At 41.8% G+C, this 20,683-nt stretch overlaps 1 protein-coding gene and 1 non-coding gene across 3 annotated transcripts in view; both read right to left on the bottom strand.

Annotated features, from left to right (window-relative positions):
- Window positions 1–233: 233 nt before the first annotated feature.
- Window positions 234–20,683, bottom strand: part of HSD17B3 (hydroxysteroid 17-beta dehydrogenase 3) — a 47,510-nt gene continuing 27,060 nt past the window's right edge. The window contains exons 3-11 of one of the 2 annotated variants that reach the window (XM_047828935.1): window positions 18,046–18,121; window positions 16,270–16,377; window positions 14,897–14,964; window positions 13,567–13,602; window positions 10,391–10,425; window positions 9,010–9,091; window positions 8,298–8,363; window positions 4,878–5,027; window positions 237–527 (exon numbers count right to left, since the gene is read on the bottom strand). In XM_047828935.1, the coding sequence (XP_047684891.1) occupies window positions 429–527; window positions 4,878–5,027; window positions 8,298–8,363; window positions 9,010–9,091; window positions 10,391–10,425; window positions 13,567–13,602; window positions 14,897–14,964; window positions 16,270–16,377; window positions 18,046–18,121 (720 nt within the window). In that variant the 3' untranslated portion in view covers window positions 237–428. Of the gene's footprint in view, window positions 528–4,877; window positions 5,028–8,297; window positions 8,364–9,009; window positions 9,092–10,390; window positions 10,426–13,566; window positions 13,603–14,896; window positions 14,965–16,269; window positions 16,378–18,045; window positions 18,122–20,683 lie in introns of both variants that reach the window. The other variant, XM_047828936.1, reaches the window with a different exon arrangement.
- LOC125151092 (U6 spliceosomal RNA) lies at window positions 19,107–19,212 on the bottom strand. Its single transcript, XR_007146640.1, has one exon. It is a non-coding gene; the product is annotated as a U6 spliceosomal RNA (small nuclear RNA).

The raw sequence follows: 20,683 nt of genomic DNA, 5'->3' as shown, positions 1-20,683 counted from the left end.
AAATCAAGAGTGGGACGTTTAACTGCCTGAGCCACCAAGGTGTCCCCTTCAGACTTTCTTTAACATAGCTATAAAGTAGCTTATAGGTATAATTGTTCTGAATATGCCAAGTATCAAAGGCTTTCTTCTCACCACATTTATGTTATAATCCCATGTAGAAATTCCTCTAGTTTCTCCTATAGACACTCCCATCTTCTCACACAGAAAGCCACAAAACCCCATTGCACAACACATTTTTACACTACAGCTTTCCCAAAGATCTCCAGACTCAAGTAAAATGGAAAAAAAAAGTTGTATTTTCAGTACTGTATTTGTGACACAGCATCTCCAGCTTCAGAGGAGTGGCAGGTGCTGGTCTGCTCATAAGTTTTCTACAGCCAACATGGAACTTGGAAAACAATGCTGGATGGAGCATCAGCCCACTTGGACTATATGGTGTTGGTATTGTGCTTGAGGTAGTCCATGTATTTCTTCTGGAATGTGCTGCTGTACAAAACCCAGGATGGGATCAGGTTCAGGAAGCTCCGCTTAAATAGACAAAAACACGAGTGTTTGGGGGGAAAAAAGAAGAGCAAACAAGTTACAACTAAACATCTCAATTTATAGTCATTATCTTTAAAAATATTTTTCTTTTTTTTAAGTTTATTTATTTTGAGAGACAGACAGAAAGCATGAGCAGGGAAGGGGTAGAGAGAGGGAGAGAGAGGATCCCAAGCAGGATCCAAGCAATCAGCATGGAGCCCAACACAGCACTCAAACTCACAAATCATGAGATCAAGATCTGAGCCAAAATCAAGAGTCAGACACTTAACCAATTGGGCCACCCAGGCACCCCTAAAAATATCTTTCTGACTACTGAACTTAAGTTTCAAAATCTTTTAAGCATTTGCTAAAATTTAAAAATTTTGTAGCACTTTCTCAGCAAGCAAGATTTTCTCAGAAACCAAAACAGTCACTTGTACAATCAGCCCAGAAGAAATTCTAAATTAAGAGAACTCTGTTCAGAACTCACCCCACACCCCTTTCTCCTTCTCTTAGTAAGCACTTCCTCTTCCTGGTGCCCAATCTCCCCAGTGTCTTCAGGTTCTTTTTACCAAGGTTCTACTAAAATGAGATTCCAGAAAACAGTCAGAAATGCTCTTATTACCTTGCCTGAGGCATAATAGGTGCTAAGCAAATACACAAATGCATAGATGAATTCACGAACAAAAGTCTGACACAGCAAGGTATAAATTACTAACACAGAGCATTTTCTTGGAAAAGGAGGAGGGTGCTTCAAGCCAAGGCATGAATGCTTAGTTGGCTGCATGTCAGGCATAAGCACAAGCATTGGAAGGCTTCTTGCCCTCAAATCATACCCATGTCCTATAAAACTGGTCCAGACCCCCAGAAGAAATCATTTTGTCTACATTGTAATCTTGGGCATCCAACATTCCTGCTCCCCACTAAACAACAGGCTTTCAACCAGAGGAAGATGTGAGCTTTTCAGGGAGTGTTCATATTCTTCAGACAGCTCAGATTCTCAGACCATTGTATTAATTGAGATATTTCTAAGTAGGGGACCAAAGACAGCTTTTGGGAACCAAAGTAGAACTCTTCTTCCACCAACCAAGTCAATGAGTGAATGCAACTTCTTCCTCAAGGACTTCATTTTTCTCCCCTTTAGAGCTTTTTAATCTTACAGCAAAATCAAGCCCTTTCATTAGCTCTGCCTTAAACTAAATATTTTGGCTTAGTGAAGTCATCCATAAAGAAAATAAATGACTCCAGGTCCCTAGAAAATGTTCTAAAATGTCCCTTCTTCCATCTCCATTGCTGTCTACCCCATACCAACCTAGAAGGATGGTATAGATGAAACCAGGAAAAGCATGACATTGAGCTAAAGTGGACTTAAACCCTAGCTTCACCATTACCAGTCAAGTGGCCTTTGGCATCTGATCTAGCTCTGAACTTCAGTTTCTTCAACTGTAAAACAAGATCCAAATGACCTACCTTACTAAATGATTAGGAGGATTAAGTGAGGTAACCTCAAGTACCACACAGACTCTACCTTAGAGATTCCATTCTAATGTCAGTTCCTGCCCTAAAACTCCTTGGGAGTAAAGAGAATGTTGTCTTTGCCTTGCCTTTTTGTTTTTTTTTGTTTTTTGTTTTTTGTTTTTAAATTTTTGTTTTCAACGTTTATTTATTTTTGGGACAGAGAGAGACAGAGCATGAACGGGGGAGGGGCAGAGAGAGAGGGAGACACAGAATCGGAAACAGGCTCCAGGCTCCGAGCCATCAGCCCAGAGCCTGACGCGGGGCTCGAACTCACGGACCGCGAGATCGTGACCTGGCTGAAGTCGGACGCTTAACCGACTGCGCCACCCAGGCGCCCCATGCCTTGCCTTTTTGTAATGGAATGGTTTTTTGTTTACCAGTCGATTCTACTTGATTACTCATAACTTTAGATTCAACAATCTTTCTAAGTCCCGGCAAACACTAAATTGGCTTTAATGATTTGTGTGTTCTCCTTTGCTTTCTCTTTTGCTTTGACAGGCACAAGGACTCTTTTGCCTAGTCTGTACTTGGCATTTGTTTGCCAGAAGAGATCTGATCTGTTACATAAGAAATCAAAAGAGAGGAGCTCCTGTGTGGCTTAGTCAGGTAAACATCCAACTCTTGATGTCAGCTCAGGTCATGATCTCAGTTTGTGAGATCAAGCCCTTCATTGAGCTCTATGCTGAGAGTGCAGAGCCTGCTTGAGATTCTTTCTCTACCTCTCTCTCTCTCTCTCTCTCTATCTCAAAACAAACAAACAAGCAAACATTACCAAAAAAAGAAATCAAAAAAGAAAAGCCAAACATTTTTTTCAACTTTTGACATCTAGAATTGCATTATATAGCAAAACAACATCCCTGCAAGACAGGCTATTGGCTCAAGAAAACATTTTCTAAATGCTGATGGATTCCATTAAAGACATCAACATCCCAGAAGATGTGTGTCCTTTGATATGTGTGTCCTCTGGGCTTAGGGTTGGTAGAGGGCTGGGGAACCAGGGGATTCAGATAAAGAATATGAAACTATGTTAAATAAGTAAGGGTGGCACTGAAGGCAAAGGGGGAGATATGGAACATTATCTCAGCATGGTGAGGGAGGTGCTGACATTCGTTTATCCAGCATGAGTCAAGTCCATGTTGATGGTGATGTGGAAGTGAGAGCCAGAGCATGTTTATGAACCAAAGCTGCAGAAGGACTGCAGGGCTATGGCTGGATGAGGGAAGTAGCAGAGATTCAGAAGTCTGCAGTTACCAGCTGGCAGTTCACTGGCCAAGCCAAATGGACAGAAAGGGTCATCAAGCACCAGGTAGATGTGGAACATCAGCCACACACACTTAAGGACCAGCAGGAAATAGTGGAGATTTTACTTCCCAATATCATCTCAGTGAGAGAGTCAGGAGAAAGGGATGCTCCCAGAAAGACTGAAAACTTTAAATAATAGACAAAAGCACATTTTCTAAATATGTAGTTTAGATTACCAGATCAAACTAAATTTAAACTCATTGTACATTTGTTTATCCACCACACAGCAAGCGGTAATCTGGAGAAAGACCAGATCAGCAATAGGCAAAATAAATATCTAATGGTCTTTCTGCATGTCCACTTTGTAAAAGTGTATGTTAAATTGGTGATTCTGCACACTGTTGGGGTTCTACAGTAAAAGTAGCAAGTAGTTCTCTAAGTCAATTCAGTATCTCTTGTAGAGTCTCTGTAAGTCCCAAGAGGTAATTGAATGCTTTGGGAAGATTTAGTGTATTCACCCATGAATCCTTCTAGCACCTGAGAGAGAAAGAGACAGTGGGGAGAAACCGAATTCCCATGGTAGAAAAGCACATGAGGCAGAGGAGAAAATATGAGAAATATGTCTCATTTCAACATGAGACAGTTGAAATATGAAGGGAAAGTAAAGATCTGTCTAAAATGTGTTGGTGATACCGGCAACAGAACTGCCCTGACACTGTGTGTGTTTGTTTTCAGTATCAGCATGAAACAGTCAAATCTACCTGTGTTTCATGTTTGTGGTTGCTTCTAAAAGCAGCCTAGGGACAGTAGGAACTCCTCATACCGTATGCCACTGAATTTTATTCTCACATTTGGTGGAGTCCATGCTGTGCAAGAGCCAGCTTGTACTTGCCCAAAAGAGCCAATCATGCACACTCCTAAATTCAAGTGCCATGACAACACAATGGTAGCTATAAACTCAGCCATGGGGGAGTTCTTAAACCATGGAAATCAGCAAACACTATAAATCAAAGGTTTTGGGTTTTTTTTTCCTGGAAAGCCAGTTAGCTAAACATTTCCTAACACAGGGGGCCAGAGAAGACATTAGCAACCCCTTTCACCCCCACCCAGGGAAGCTCCCTGTGTCTTGGTCTGCCCTTCCCAAGCACTCAGGAAGCCACCTTACTTTTTGAGGAAAGAAGGGTGATATTTGCCAATTTTGGGATTATCTATGGTCTGAGCACCCAGGCCTCCAGCTTCTCCTCTTTGCCACATATGCTCTTTAACTGGCTATATTACTACTTAGTAGCATACCCTCTGGCAGCACTAGAGGAAACGGTTGACTGTTCCAATAGCAAGGAAGAGCTCTGCTCTACTTTTTGAGGCAGCCAAGGGTGATATTTGCCAATTTTGGGATTATCTATGGTCTGAGCACCCAGGCCTCCAGCTTCTCTTCTTTGCCACATATGCTCTTTAACTGGCTATATTACTACTTAGTAGCATACCCTCTGGCAGCACTAGAGGAAACGGTTGACTGTTCCAATAGCAAGGAAGAGCTCTGCTGGGGTTGCCTGCACACCTGCCTCTCTTGCTTTGAGAAAGAATTTATCAGTTACCAAGATTTCGTGGATGAGGCAGCCACAGGTTTCGTCTCCAATCATGACATAATTCAGTGATTCTTTAACAAACTCATCAGCAGTCTTGGTTACCATGTTGGTGTTTAGATACTTTGTCATTGGGGTCGAAACAGCATAGGGAGTCAGCACCTACAATGGGAAATAAAGGCCATAACACAGGAGCAATCTGCCCACACCTGAGCAATTAACACTTATTTTAACCACCTCTTCATTTTCCAATTCTGTTCTTCCTGTAAAAAGTCTCAGGATCTTAACTGATAATGGAGCACTGACAAGGCATAAACTGGCACAGAGCTGTGAATCAGAAAGGCTGGTTTCTGGTTTAACTTTATCACTAACTCAAGCTGAGGCCTTAGCCACAACCATGTCAGGTGGTTCAAATGTACATGGGGTGACTGAGGACATGAGTTATCTCTTAGACACGGTGGCCAGATTTTGACAATAAAAATGTAGGACACTCAGTAAAATTTGAAATCCAGACAAACAAGGAAAAAGATTAAAGTATAATATGTCCCAAGTATTACATGACCTACACCTATACCAAAAAAGAAATTACTATTATCTGAAATTCACACTAAACTGGATGTCCTATATTTTATCTGGCAACATTATCTGAGAAGTTTACTTCTAACACATACAGCCAAAGCTGGAGCAATGCAAAGCTGTCTGGATTCACACTTTCACACTTCACTTAGGAGCCAGGAGTGGCACATACCTGATGATCTTTCCTATTGTGGTAAGAAAAATAATCACACATTGTGCCTTGCAAATTCAACAGCATGTTTCCACCTGTGATCTCACCACACTGTGTCCTAGCATGAGATTTCATAATGGGGTTTCTTACTTTATTACCAGACAGAGACCTCGGCATCTTTAGAAAGAAAAAAAAGATCCATGCTTGTTTTCTTGGTTTTATTTTTTCTCACATCACATTTTCTTCACATTGATGAGGGAGCATAAGGCATATTGAGGGCAAAATACAAGCTAGTGTATGCATGCGTGCGCGCGCACACACACACACACACACACACACCCTGTGGGATATGTGTGATATTCCTCAGGGATGCCAGGCTGCCCAAGAACAAAGGAAAGGAAAGAAAATAAATGGTTAACTGTAGAGATCACAGTTGTACAGGGCATGGGTCTCCATCAGTTTATAAATATCTTAGTAAAGTACAAGAAAAAGGCAATCTTATCAATAGCCTAATCTCCAGAAACCTATAGACTCAGTTTCCTGGAGCACCAACATCATGCCTCCATAGTGATGTGGGGAACAAAGGCAAGAAGGAAATGGCAGGTAAAATTAAATTTCCTTATAACCTGCAGCCAATTGACAAATACTTGAGACAAATACAGAGTATAACATTTCTCCAGAAACTCCCAACTGTCCTATGCTAATGCCTTACTACAGGAAAACAACCTTAATTTGACAATAGCCAGGACTCCAGTATCTTTGAATCCTCTTTAGCATATCAAAGTCCCTCTGGAGGCCTCCTTTTTGACTTTACCTCCCTCAACTCCATAGTATATAACCAGCCACTCTTCACAACCTCAGTGCAGCTCTTCCTGCCCATGGGTCCTGTCCCCATGCTTTAATAAAATCACCTTTTTGCACCAAAGATGTCTTCAAGAATTTTTTCTTGGCCATCGGCTCCAAACCCCCCCCACCCCAAAACTTAATCAATATCACACTTGAAATTGTGTTGTTTCATAACTGAATCTAATTAGAAGTCGATCAATCCAATTGAATTGGTTCTCATGGAAATTAACAGTCATTAATTTGTATAACAGTTTTCTTCTAAAGATCTCAAAGTGTTACTCTTAGAGAAATATAAGAAGCGTGCATTCTTAAACCCAGTTTCCAGATAGAGAAATAACTGGGTTTGAGAACGCATGCTTCTTATATTTTTTGACCCAGAGCCCTTAATTATCAAAGCAAGATCTTCAAGAACTCCTCCCACTTCTTCTCTGGCATGTCAACTGACAATATCCAAGATGGCAGCTGCTCCATCTGCCTGGGTCCCTGCATGGCTACAATGAGTTAATCCTCTCTGCCAGCTTATAGTGAATGAGAAATAAATCTTTGCAGTTTGAGGCCAATGAGATTTTACGAGTTATTTTTTACTGCAGGAAACTTAGCCTATATGGGGCAGCACTGTTGCAAAAAGAATCTATCTTCAGCTGGGAGTTAGAGAATGGCTAGGAGGGGGAAGTACCTCATAGGTGACAATTGAGACCATCAGGGCAGAGAACAGAACTGTGGTCTAGTGACAGGGTTGTTATAATCTTTCACCATGAAAGACAGTGGTTTGCAAAGTTCCTACCATTAACTCATATCTGCCTATTGAATATGGCATATTGATATGCCTTTATCCTATAAGTGATTAATTTATAGGAACAGCCATCTGAGATGTTCTCACCTGAGTATTTTAATTGAAAATCAGTATGTACAGCAATGATTTTACAGATTTAACTGTGAGTGTACCTTTTCATTTCTAATAGTATGTCTTAAAGCTTCTTCCCAAACAATAACAAAAAACCTCTGTAAACTGTTTATTCCAAGTTCCAGAAAGCAGTTAACTCTATTTTGCTGAGCCAAGCACATATATGTCACTGACACCTCAAGAATCATACTGCACACTCTGCTGATGGCTGTGACAACCCTCCTCTGTTTAAGGTTGGCACAAGGTCATCTCCACGATGGTTCTGCTGTTGTAGGTGAAAGAGGAAGCCAAGCACTTCTACTCTAACCGCTCAAGAACCAGGGTGGGGATCTTTGTGGCCCATCACAGATGAACAGCTCCCAGAGTACCCGCCACCGCTGCTACTCCCTTACCGCCACTGCTCATCCCAACCGTTGCTACCCTCCCCCCCACTGCCACTAGCCACCCTCCGACCACGGCTACCCCCCACCACTACCCCCCCCCACTGCCACTACCCACTCTCTGACCGCTACTACACCCCTCGACGGCCACTACCCCCCAACAAATACTACCCCTTTCACAAATGCTACTCACCGCCCAACCGCCGCTACCTCCCAACCACCGCCTCTTTTCAATACAGATCTCTTGCCCGGTTTTCTTTTGCTTCTTCTCCACAATTCCTCCTGCCTAAACCTATCTCCTGCACCTGAGTCAGAGAGTAAAGGCTAGTCAGACAGGACCAAGACAATATCATGATGCAGTGCTCACTCACTCTGCCCCATTTCCTCCTCCAGCACCTAGGGCAACTACGGTGGCAGCTGCCACTGCGAGGGTCACAGGAACTCACGTGGTGTCATCCAGACCCTCCCACCTGGCCATGCATGTGCCACCTGCCCTGCAGGAAGCAGTACCCCAGCTCCATGGGAATCCACACTTCCTAGCCCCAGTCCCACAGACTCAGAGCTGTTGACCTCACCTGGATAATGATTCCTTTCCTTTTATATTCTGCTTGCAGGGCTTTGGAAAACGTACACACAAAAGCCTGGAGCAAAAAGGAGAAAACACTTAAGGGGAGAGCTTGCTTTGTCCTCAGAGCCAACTTAGACCTTAAAAGGACTGCAGGGAGCTAACCTGCTTTACCTTAAAATGCAGCAGTTTGTCTAATGGGAGTTAAGACTTCTTGGCCTGGGAAGAACTCCCTCAATGAACAGGAACATATATTTTGGGATTAATACATGCCTAGGGCCACTGCATATAGATGACCTTACCCAGAGAAGGCTCTCCCTTGTCTCAGTGCCAGGGAACACCCCTCCTCTGAGGGTTTGGTTTTATGACTAGGGCATGGGCCACCTGGCTAGGCCTCCAGGACAGAAGAAAGACACAGTGCTACTTGCTGGAAGCAAAGGAGCAGGGCTATCAAGCAAGAGGCTGAGTGGGGCCTGGAGTCCCATGGGGACTGCGCTTGTCCAGCTGTGCTGCCTCAGGGCTTCATCAACCCATGGGCATCTGCTGACATGGTTCCCAGATGTCTACTGATGAGCCCTGTACACAGAAGCCCCCTGTACATTTGCTCTCCAGGCAAATCTGTCCATCAGCTTGCCAGGTGATCCAAAGTCCAAAGGGAAATGCCAGCTAGGAGAAACAAGAGCAGAAGGAGAAGGAAACTTGGACTGCATGCTGCTGCTCACCTTGGAAGCCGAATACGTGGAGTAGAGTGGCCAGGGAAAGAGGGCCACCCCGGAAGAAATGTTCAAGATGAGACCTTTCCGCCTAAAAATCAAAGAAGTAAAGTTCTGAATGTTTTGCTGCCTGGTCACACACAGCTTGAGAAGAAAGAAAACAAAGGGGCTCCTGTGACCACTGGAAAAGTCCACCCTCTCTAGGCTGCTGTGTGCACTAAGTGTTCTCCCCAGAACCGTAAGTGGCCCTTTCCTATGGTGTAGACCCCAACACCATACAGTGATGTTACCCAACAGTCGTGACATCAAGGGCTTGTGACTCAAAACAGTGGCTCTGCTATGACAAACATCCCCCATCAAAATGCAGAGAACCAACTCCACTCAGACAAGACTCAGGAGAAAGGGGTCCTTCTTTCTCAAATGTGACCACATAAGTTCAAGGCCCCTTCTGATTCATAGAGATGACCCAGGATAGGACAGATGTCAAATGCAGAATCCTTTCTTGGGTGGAATTTGACAGTCCATCATCTGTTCACACAGGAACCCATGCACAAGTCTCCAGGGTCCTTACTTAATCCTTTTGAAATTCAGTAACTTTAATCCTTCCCAGTTAGATGGATTCAATTCAGAAAAAAACAAGAAACTGCAAATTAGAATACAAGGCTAAGCCCCTTCTTCAGGGAAGATAAAACTATCAACCATTTGTGTCTAATGAATACCACCCGAGAAAAGCCAGTTCCCAAAGGGGTGTTGTAATAGGGTAATAAAACTATGGACTAAGTAGAGACACCGACAGGTGGTGATTTTTACTACAAAATTTGAGAAATAACAAAAGATAGCTTTGATCTCAGGCCAACCTCTGAAGTTTCTTTTATGTTCAACATGAGTTAATCTTTTAAAAATTTTTTTTCAACATTTATTTATTTTTGAGAGACAGAATGTGAGCAGGGGAGGGGCAGAGAGAAAGGGAGAACACAGAATCCAAACCAGGCTGTCAGCACAGAGCCCATCGTGGGGCTTGAACTCACAAACCATGAGATCATGACCTGAGCTAAAGTTGGAAGCTCAACCGACTGAGCCACCCAGGCACCCCGAGTTAATCTTTTTAATACAATGTGTGGTGAAACCACTGTTCTCTTCCTCCCTCCAGTAGATGCCACATTTGACCTTCAAATAGGCTTATCTGTTTGCAAAGCTGGCCTGGCGCAGAATGCTACATTTCCTGCTGCAATCACCATGTCCTTTCATCACAGTTTTTCCGTTGGTTAAAGCTGCAGCCAGATGAACCCTATCCCCCCACCCTCCCTACCCCATCCCTAGTCCCCAGGCCAGTTAACTGTCAGGCCAGGGAGGCCATGTTGTTCTGCGCTTTTTCAAAAAAAGACTTTACCTTGATTCCATGCGTTTCAGAATTAGCTGTGTCATCTGTAAGAGGAAGGGTAGAATTAAGCCCTCTAACAAAGGAAGTTAGTAGCCAGTGGGTGGGGGCTTAGGGAAGCAGGTGCCAGAGGAAGTAGGAATAAAGAGCTTTATCTCTCAGGTGGCCTTGAAAATCTGCTGACACTCGTTGGAGATGATTCTGGCAACACTAGAGTATGAATAAAACCCACAAGAGGCAACCTAGACTAACGGCAAACTGTTAGAGGCTTCTGATTTCTTTCCCATAAAGCTAGTCTTCCTGAAAAATGAGGGCAGTGAAAAATTATGGAAATTGGCTTCCAGCCATGGGATCAACACTGAAGTTCCCCAGATACTTTTCATTCTGGGAGACAGGCATAAGTAGGTGGGCCATCACAAACTTCACCCATGAGTTAGAAGTAGGAAGGACGTCAGGAAATCTAACAAGTGTCTGTGAACCTCTCACATAAAAGAAATGAGATAGAGAAGTACATCTCTTCAATCCCACAGCAGCCAAGTAAGCAGCTCACAGGCGGACTGTGAAATAGTTCCATATACAGATCATGTCTATCTGTCCATTGGAATTACAGCAGTGTGAAGGAATCTTTTCCCTGTCCCAACTTGCCTGGCCCTGGAAGGGGTTTTTCCTACCAGTTCTGCAGCTTAAATGCCCCAATAAAAGAGCTTTTGACGTCATAATTATAAGGCACTCATTTTAAGAGTTAAGGAAGAGGCAGAGGCACCTGGGTGGCTCAGTTGAGTAGGTATCTAACTCTTTATTTCAGTTCAGGTCATAATCTTGTCATTGTGAGAGCAAGCCCTGTGTCCAGCTTTCCACTGGTCATGGAGCCTACTTAAGATTCTCTCCCTCTCCCTCTGCTTCTCTCTCTCTCTCTCTCTCTCTCTCTCAGGAAAGAAGAAAGAAAGAAAGAAAGAAAGAAAGAAAGAAAGAGGAAGGAAGGAAGGAAGGAAGGAAAGGGAGGGAGGGAGGGAGGGGCAAACCCACAGACTGAAATGTTCTCAAAAGTACAACTGAGTGGAATCAAGCATGTCTCTAGAAGAGGCTTGAGAAGAGAGGATCCAAACAGAAGGGGAGGGGCAGAGAAATAAAGGAGACTGAAGACCAGAAGACAAATTTTGCCTATTTTTCCGTGTTGTCTGGGGCCCTACAGGAGCTTCTCAGTATAGGCTCTATGCCTGCCATCATCCCTATATCATAGGTAAGGACTTTAATCCCAACCCTGAGGGCCTCCAGATAATGTTTTCACTGCTCTGGGGCAGCAGTGGGGGTGGAGTGGCAGTAGACTACTTCCTGAAAGACTGGGTTTTGAGGGAGACAGGAGAAGCATGAAGACTAGATGATGCCCTCATCTTCCCCTTGGCTCTCTCTCCCCTCCCCCTAAAGGGCACTATGGGAGCGTGTTGGACAGCACCAGCATTTCTTCAAAGCCTCCCTACTGAAATCACTAGCCTTATTCGATGAATGATCCCAACAGAGAGATAACATTAGACTTTCTGCGTCTCTGTCTCAAAGCTCCTGATATTTACTCTCTTACCCCACCTTCCCTTTGCCTTCAGACTCATTCCCACATCCCTTCCCTTGACAGAGAATGATACTATTTCCAGGTGGCTCCTTTGGGATAACTAAGTGATGCTAGTCATGCTTCCAACCAGTGTGACCAACTGAGGCATGGTGTTCTCAGAAAGCTAATCTGCAATTTGCTTTCTTTGCTATTTAAGGAAGTTAGTGTCTACCAATATATAAAAAAATGTTTTAGCAAATCAAAGCATTTGTCTGCTAAAGGAGCCAGAAGGTTGTCAGGTATATTTGGGAAACCCTGTGGCCAAATGGACCAAGACTGCAAGATCAACGTGTAAAATAACATGAAAGATTTTAGTGGTAAGGCTGCAGACAACAGTTGGACATTATAAAACTTACAATTACATCAGCTGGGGTTTTAAAACAACTATTGATTGCTCGGCTTACAAAGAATGTATGTACCAATAAAAACTGAGCACAACTACAAAACTTTTTACAGAAGAACCACCAATGGTGAACATAACTTTTGTCCATTTTACATTGGTTTGCTCAGCCTCCATCTCCCTCCTTATATTGATAGCAACTTATTTTTCTTTGGGAAAGCAACCCTTCTCTGCCAGGCCATGCTATAAAAATGAGACTGGGCCCTCCTGTCCCTAATGGGGCTCCCCATGCCATGAAACCATGGATCATACTGATTCACTGCTACAGTTCTACTGGACCTTCCAGAGCAGTCAGAAGGACTGTAATGTGCAGTTGTGAATGTTGTGTACTGGGCAAGGTGCCCAGCTGTGGGGGTGACTGTCAGCTGAAAGCCCAGGGTTCACTCACAAGCCATTAGGAGGGCTCTCCCCATTCAGAGGAAAGGGAAAAATTGTGTTCACACAAAAGCATCATCTATCCATGCTTAAGCAGCACCTTTTCCCAAATCATCTGCTCTGAGGGGGTGCCTTTTTCTTATTCACACAAAGGCACAATATAGGACAGCTTTGTGATAGTCATGCCTGCAAATGCTTATGCAGTTGACTCTAATCAAAGAAAATGAGTGCTGAATGGCACCTGACACATCCCTTAGTCCAATATTCTTTCAAGAACAGATGAAGAATCTGAAGTTCAAGGGAGTTAAACCACATGGCCAACACTGTCCAACTAACTAGTAGCTGAGATAGGATCAGAATACAAGAAATCTTGAATTTCAATTCAACAAATATTTGTTAAATGTCAAAAGTCCAGAAAAATCCAAGCCAGGCCTGCTGTCATTTTTCAAACCAAGTGAGCTTTCCTCCATTAACAAAGACGAAAATTAGAGGAAGGCACCATTTTTTTTCAAGTTACTCTGGAATCCTGAGAAACTTTCAATGTCTAATATGTTGAAGCCTAATATTTCCTGACATGTGACAAAACTTGATGAAAAATGAGATCCAGACACTCTGGAGAATAAATTCATTACTGTATTTTCCTGATGAAAAGAGAATCAGACAATTAAAAAAAACACTGCCTGGTCTCTCAATCAAGTGCAGTTCAGCTTCACAGAATTCTGCTTCTGCAGAAAAAAGCAATTCTCCTGAGTTGCCAGATTCCAACAGCTACTACATTTTAAGCATTTAGCACAGATATTGACTACATACCTTCACTACTGAGGTGATGTTACAGTGGATGAGACTCTGTAATAAATAATCACAACCATGAATTAGCTGGATGATTTGAGAAAATCTCTTGAGAGGCAGTCAGTGCTAAAGAAACATAAAATGGGCAAAAGGGTGGGTCTGAGCACTGCCCCTCACTCACTCGGCCTGGAAATGAGGTTCTTGATTGATGGTCACCAAGTATGCTCTAGAACTGGGGAGCACCTGACATCCACTACGGTTCTATAAGAATTGATCTTGAGTAAAAGTTAATTAAGAATTTCCTTCAAAATGTAGAGATTTTCCTTCAAAATACAGTTTTTCAAAGGAAGGTGGTTATTTTCCAGCTGAAGGAAGAGAGTTAGCATATGCGGGTTTAGAAGACAACAGCATAGCAAATAGAAAGGTAAATGATAATATAAGGTAGAGGTTCTGGGCTACAGATGCCGGATAAAGAAACTACTAGAATCACACAAGACAGACAGAAAGGAAAGGAGGGACATACAGAAGCAAGCACAAATGCAGACATAAATAGAAAAACAAAAACAATAACGGATCATGGTTAATAGACACAGACTTGGGCCAAAAATAGGGATTTAGATGGGGTTAGATATGTGGCTAAGAGGGGAATTTTGCAAGGACATGCAGCAAAGTCCAAGCAATCTGGCACTATTTTTCCATGCAGTAGACTTGGGGATGAAATAGGACCACAGGCACACAATGACAGCCTGTTCAGAACGGGTATAACTACATGATTTTGAAAGTCAGGACCTGGAGAAGAGTCAGCAAATCATGTCTTCAAGGACTATTAAATGCGTAACAAATTCACTGATGACATGCAATGGCAGCCATGGGTCTGGGTCAAGGTTGCCAGATGTACAACACCCCCAACCACAGAGTTTTGTGTCACAGACTTTCCTCACGCTGAAAGTTGAAAAAAATCTTATTGCCTGGAAAGACAATGAAAGCCAAAGAGCTGGCCTTCTCCAACTTATAACCACAGCTGTAAATGTGTTAGCCAACACAAAGCCCTCAAAGATTATAAAGCAGAACACAGAGCCCCAAGAGAATGGGACAGTGGGCAGGTAAGTTTTGGTGTGCAGAGAAGGAGGAAGATGTCTATATCCTAGAGATGATCATGAAAAGTGGTGCCCTTGCCTGTGTGGCAAGTACTTAGGTGAAGAGAAAGGGAGAGCTACAGACATCCACCTGGAATACAGAATTTTGGCTAGACAGCCTCCCTTGTACCCTTTCCCAGGCCCTAGTGACTACCCAGCCAGGAGGCCAGGTCCCCAGTGAGAGGAAACCATCCACAGAAAGAGACCAGGCCTACCTGGATTTCATCTGGTGTATCAAGGAAGTGGCTCGGGAGAAGGTTTGGAAGCATTCCGACATTGTTGACTGACAAAGGCAAAACAAAATGATGTCAGAGGAGCTGGTAGCAAATATTTATTAAAAGCCTTAAAAATGCTTATATTCAACCCCAGAAGTTTCTTCTCTTGGGAAGTTTCCCTGAGGAAACACAGACAGAAAAAAAATTATGTTCAAGGCTGTTCTTTGCAACATAATTTGATAACAGTGAGGAAATTGAAGGGGAAAACAATTGTCCAATAGTAGGAAGCACATCATATGGATCATGAGGCAGCCGTATGGCAGAATGCAATGCAGCCATTCAAAATTATGACTGCTTAGAAGTTTAAAGACATGGGGAAGCATTTGTGGTATATGGTTTTTAAAATTGTTACAAAAGAATATGTAAATTTAATCCCAGCTTTGGAAATATGTGTGTATATGTCTGGAAGGACATGTACCAGAACATTATCTCAGGCTGTGGAGATATTAACCAATTTATGCGCTCATAGATTCTTTCTGGTTTTTCTGCAACAATGTGGTTTACATTTTTTATTAGTAAAAAATGTCATTATTTTTAAAATTCAGCAGGAAGTTTAGAAATCAAATCTTCCTTCCGTGTATAATATAGAGACTGTGCTCTGTATCAGGTCATAAAATATCTTGTCTATAAGTCACCACAGAAAAAAAATAGTATCTTGTTTTCTGAATAAGAAAGTCAATTCTCAAATAAACATGCTCACTTGCTATTTCATGAATCAATCACAGCAATGTTTGTTTGCTAAACTAATTCTTTAGGCCAATGTTTGTTTGTTTGTTTGTTTGTTTGTTTGTTTGTTTTTGAGAGACAGAGAGAGTGAGAGAGAGACAGAATGAAGGGTGGGGCGAGGAGGGGCAGGGAGAGAGGAAGAGAGAGAATCCCAAGCAGGCTCTGAGCTGTCAGTGCAGAACCTGACACAGGGCTCGATCCCATGAACAGTGAGATCATGACCTGAACAGAAATCAAGAGCTGACACTTAACCAACTGAGCCACCCAGGTGTCCCAAGGCCAATGTTTCTGAGATTCTGTCTTTCTGTCTAATATCAGTTATCAGTGGGGGAAAAAAATCATTTTCATATTATAAAATATGGTTGGGAAGGTTGAAGTATCTTAGTTTCATACATTCCAAAGCCATACATAAATGTGTTAATCCAATATGCCTCTTGAAAAATTGAACTGTAATATTTTGTTTAATGCTACAACTTAAAAGACAGTCATGGGTTAAGTTCAAGTTTACCACAGAATAATCAAGCGTCACTAAGATAATTGTTTTACTAATGTATTATAATATGCTTTGCATTTTGCAATTTACTTACCTAAAATTCCAATTTCTAAGCCTTCAAGTTTTTCTCTAATATGCTCGTAGATGTTGTCTTTGGTAAAATCTGCTTGTATAATCTTCACGCTACTCCCTGTGGTACACTCTGCATTAGAGACAACAGTTATTCTTTAATAAACAGGAGTTCAAATCCCTCCCTTGCTCATGGACTTCTCCAATGCTCCTGGCACTACCTGAGCAGACCTTTAAGAGGATAAAACCATTATCCCAATTAGGAACATGAAAAAGCCCCCAATAAATGCTGGAACGTGCTAAAAGATTTGTGAGTGATGGTTTCTGGTGTTTCTGAGAGTTACTCTGATGACAAGTATATGCTCTAAAATAAATTTAATGCAATGGTTCTCAAAGTGAAGTTAGAAACACAAATTCTCAGGCTCCACCCTGCATGCCCTCCCAGTGACCCTGTTCATGCTCAAGGATGAGACCCCTGGTCTATAGGCCATAAGAGCATAGTGATATGTTGCCTCTCCTCAGTGTCAGGTCCCCGTGGCATAGACAGAGCAATCCTCTGCATTTGTCCAACATGGTAGTATTCATAAAGCTTTTACACATATAATATCTTATTTTAAACCTTTCTACAACCTTGTAAAGTAGATATTACACCCATTGCTAAGAGGAGAAAACTAGGGCTCAGAGAAGCTAACTCGCCCTAAGACACCCACACTCTGCTCCCCCCAAGTCCATGCTCGCTCTGCTATTCCATGTGGACTTCACTTTGTGCAGGAGCCTTCAATGATATAAAAGCAACAGGTAGAGTTCAGCAACTGATTCCTGCTCAGCTTTGGAGTTAAACCCAATATTTCTGGGACAAGTGATCTTGAGGCATAGTTTGGCAGGTGGGGGATGTTTTCAGGCCAAAGACACTTCTTGCTTTTCAAGGACAATAAAAAGCACATCTTAGCATTATGAGAGAAACACTGAAGAATATCCTAGTTTTGGTCAAAGTTACTTTTGATATCCAGACATGGAACAAAAGCAGAATTCATTGGTTGAAGGGCACTGAGCCTCCATGGTGTGATTGCCCAGCCCCACACTTCCCACCATCCCACACTATTCCAAATCTCCCCCAGAGACACAAGGCCATCCCCTGACAGCCTGTCACAGTCTTCACAAGTCTTCATAATTGAAGACTCATTCTTTTGAGGTAAGGATTTTACAAATTACTAAATTAATAATTAATTATTAAAATAAAATACCTAAAAAGGGATATGATTACTATTAACTAACAACACCTTGCAGTGGATCATAATGATCAAATATTATAGTATAAATGCTGCCTCATAGAGTTGTACAGTGTACAACTTTTACAACCATACATGGCAGCCCTGGATCAAATATTTTTTTAAAAATCTGATAACCACCAGCAAGGACTGTTCCTCAACTCCCTGCAAGGAGCAGGGCACAGATACAGGGAAATGCCCATAGATTCTGCTTTTGAAGGAAGTAGCAGAAGCAGTAAAACAGCTGGGACCTCTGGATGAGCACAACTAATTCTAGAGATGAAGACGCTCCACCAAGGAGAGAGTAGATCTATGTGTGTATGTGTCTGTTCCTACTTCACCCAGCCCACAGAATCCCTGCTGAACTAATGCCACTTATGTCCTGCCCTTAACTTTGTAAAGTTGGCTCCCTGCAGAAGGACCAGTGCATCAGGCTCCAGGAGCAGCCTTAGGAATGCTGACGGGGCCTCTACAGGTACAGACTTGGTTGGTGGGCTCCACAAACATCTCCCTTATTTCTTTGGGTCACTCACCAATCTCTGCAGCAATGGCCTGTAGTTTTTTCAGTGTCCGGCTGATAAGAACAACATTGAGTCCTTGTCTTGCTAGCTGGGAATGGGGGTGGGAAAACCGAAAATGAGAAAGATGATAAGCAGATAGGGAAGTCGTGTTTTAAAGGTGAATTGGAACATCACCCACTTGGTCACAAGGTGATGTGCTTGCTTCTCCTGGGTTTAAATGTGCAGAATGTGACAAAGATTTCTGGATTATGAGCAAAACAGCCACACTGGGCCAAGCTATATGTGACATAATAATAGTAGTTTATTTTTAGGTGTTTATTATGTGCCAAAAACTATTCTAAGAGCTTTTTTATTTAAAAAAAAAATAAAAGACCCACAGACCCTTTTTTATTAAAAAAAAAAAAAACAAAAAAAAAACCTCTGAATGCGCTCTCATCAGAAATGCCTGGGGCCAAATGTGTTTTGGAATTCAGAATTTAGAAGATTTTATAGTATAATTTATATAACAAGTCTAGGGCAGTACCCCCTGTTTAAAAACTGTATTTCTGCAGCAACTTTTGAGCTGATTCCTATTCATAAGGACATTTTTCTCGTGGTTCACTTCACTCAGGCAATCACTGCACTTGGGCATGGGCATGGCCTGAGCCCTCTCTCTGGCTCCCAGCAGGACAAAAAATAGAATAAGGTACCAGAGGGTAAATAGACGCTTCTCTGAGATCAGGGAGGAACTCTTCTTCAGAGTGGCTAGTGCCTCAACTCCAGGGCTGAGTGGCAGTGCACAGAAGAGGTCCGCATTAATGTGGCACAGAGGACAGGCAAACTCAGTATGCTGGGAGGTCCCAGACAGGTCGAGACTCCTCACACCTAAAACTACTACTGTGAGAAAAGCTAGAGCTTTCCCTGAAGACAAAGGGAAAAACTAACATTTGCTTAAACCGAGACTGATAACATTTGAGTTAGTGACAAAAGGGCCTGTTAGTTGAAATCTTTCTCTATGGTTTTAATTAAGTTTTTATACCTTTATCTTTTTAATTGTGGTAAAATGCATACAACATAAAATTTATCATCTTAACAAATATATGGAATTTTTCATGAATTTATGTGTCACCCTTGTGCGGGGCCATGCTAATCTTCTCTGTGTCATTCTAGATTTAGTATATGTCCTGCAGAAGTAAGCACTGTGTCTTTATTTTCATAAGAAATTACAGATTATAGAAAATACATAAGAAGCTGAATTAAAGACTATAATATGTGATCTCCAATAGCCAACAACTCAATCTTCAAGCCAATGATCTCAAAATCACCCAGAGAGATGTCAAACACACACACACACACACAACCAATTCCCACCAAAACCATCCAAATAAAAATTTCTGGAGTTGAAGCATCAGTGTTTACATCTTTTTCTATTTTAATTTATTAATTTATCTATGCAATACACAAATACAATCTTATTGTAAAAGATGTCTCTAAAACCCCTATACACCCCTAGGCTCCTGCTGCTTATCTTTTTCTCTGCATCTACATACATATATAAGCACATACAGAAATAAACATTCATTTTATGGTTTTCTTTCCTTTCACACTTTATAAATGGCATTATAAAGATTGTGTTTTTAACTTGATGATGTGTCTTATCTCTAAGTATCCTATCTATCTCCACATCACTCCAGTTTCATAGTGTCCTGTAGTTCACTTTAGGGTGAGCACTGGAGTTATTTTTAAGTTTTCCCATTACCTATATTACCACAATGAATACCCTTCTATATAACTCTTCATATATACAAGTGAATCAATTCCTAGAGTATATAGTCAAGAAGTGGAATTGTATCAAAGGGTGCATGCTTCTAAAATTTTAACAGTGTTGCCAAAATACGGTGCCTTAAAACCATACCACCAAAAATACAACTATAGCTATTTCTTCACACTCTGTCCAGGATTTTATATTAGCAACCTTTTCAACTTTTACCAATCTAATGGTCAAGAAATTATATCCTTATATTGTTTTAATTTGCATTTTTCTAGTTATCAGTGGAGCTGAGCATTTTTTTTGGGGGGGGACATTTGTGTGAATTACTGGTGTGTACTCTTTTGCCCATTCTTCTACTGGGTTGTCATTTTTAAATAAATTTTTAGGTGTTTTGTGGGAGTTTTTTTCACATATTCTGATTATTAATTATTTGCTTGCTATATATTTAGTAAGTATTTTCTCCTTTATTTATGGCACCTTTACCATACATTATATATTAATTTTCATGTTATCGTTCGTAAATATTTTCTATGGCTTTTAAAAACTTCCTTTATGAACTTCCATAACTCCAAGGATATATTTTCCTATAACCTTTTACACTATTTTTATATTTCCTGTTCATTTATTTTTGAGAATAATCTGAGCGTGAAATCACCTAACATTATTTTTTGCAAGATGGGTGGCAATTTTTTTACAAAAGTTTTGTATTTCTCCATTCTTTATACTTTTTTAGAGAGAGAGCAAATGGGGGAGAGTGCAAAGGGAGAGAGAGATAGGTAGAGAGAGAGAACCTTAACCAGGCTCCACAGTCAACACGGAGCCCGACACAGGGCTCAATCCCATGACCCTAGTATCGTGACTTGAGCCAAAATCAACCGACTGAGCCAGCCCAGGCATCCC

This window comes from Prionailurus viverrinus, chromosome D4 (assembly GCF_022837055.1).
Source record: "Prionailurus viverrinus isolate Anna chromosome D4, UM_Priviv_1.0, whole genome shotgun sequence".
Classification (NCBI taxonomy): domain Eukaryota; kingdom Metazoa; phylum Chordata; class Mammalia; order Carnivora; family Felidae; genus Prionailurus; species Prionailurus viverrinus.
The sequence above is the reverse complement of the archived record's forward strand: the minus strand, read 5'-3'. Positions and strand labels throughout refer to the sequence as shown.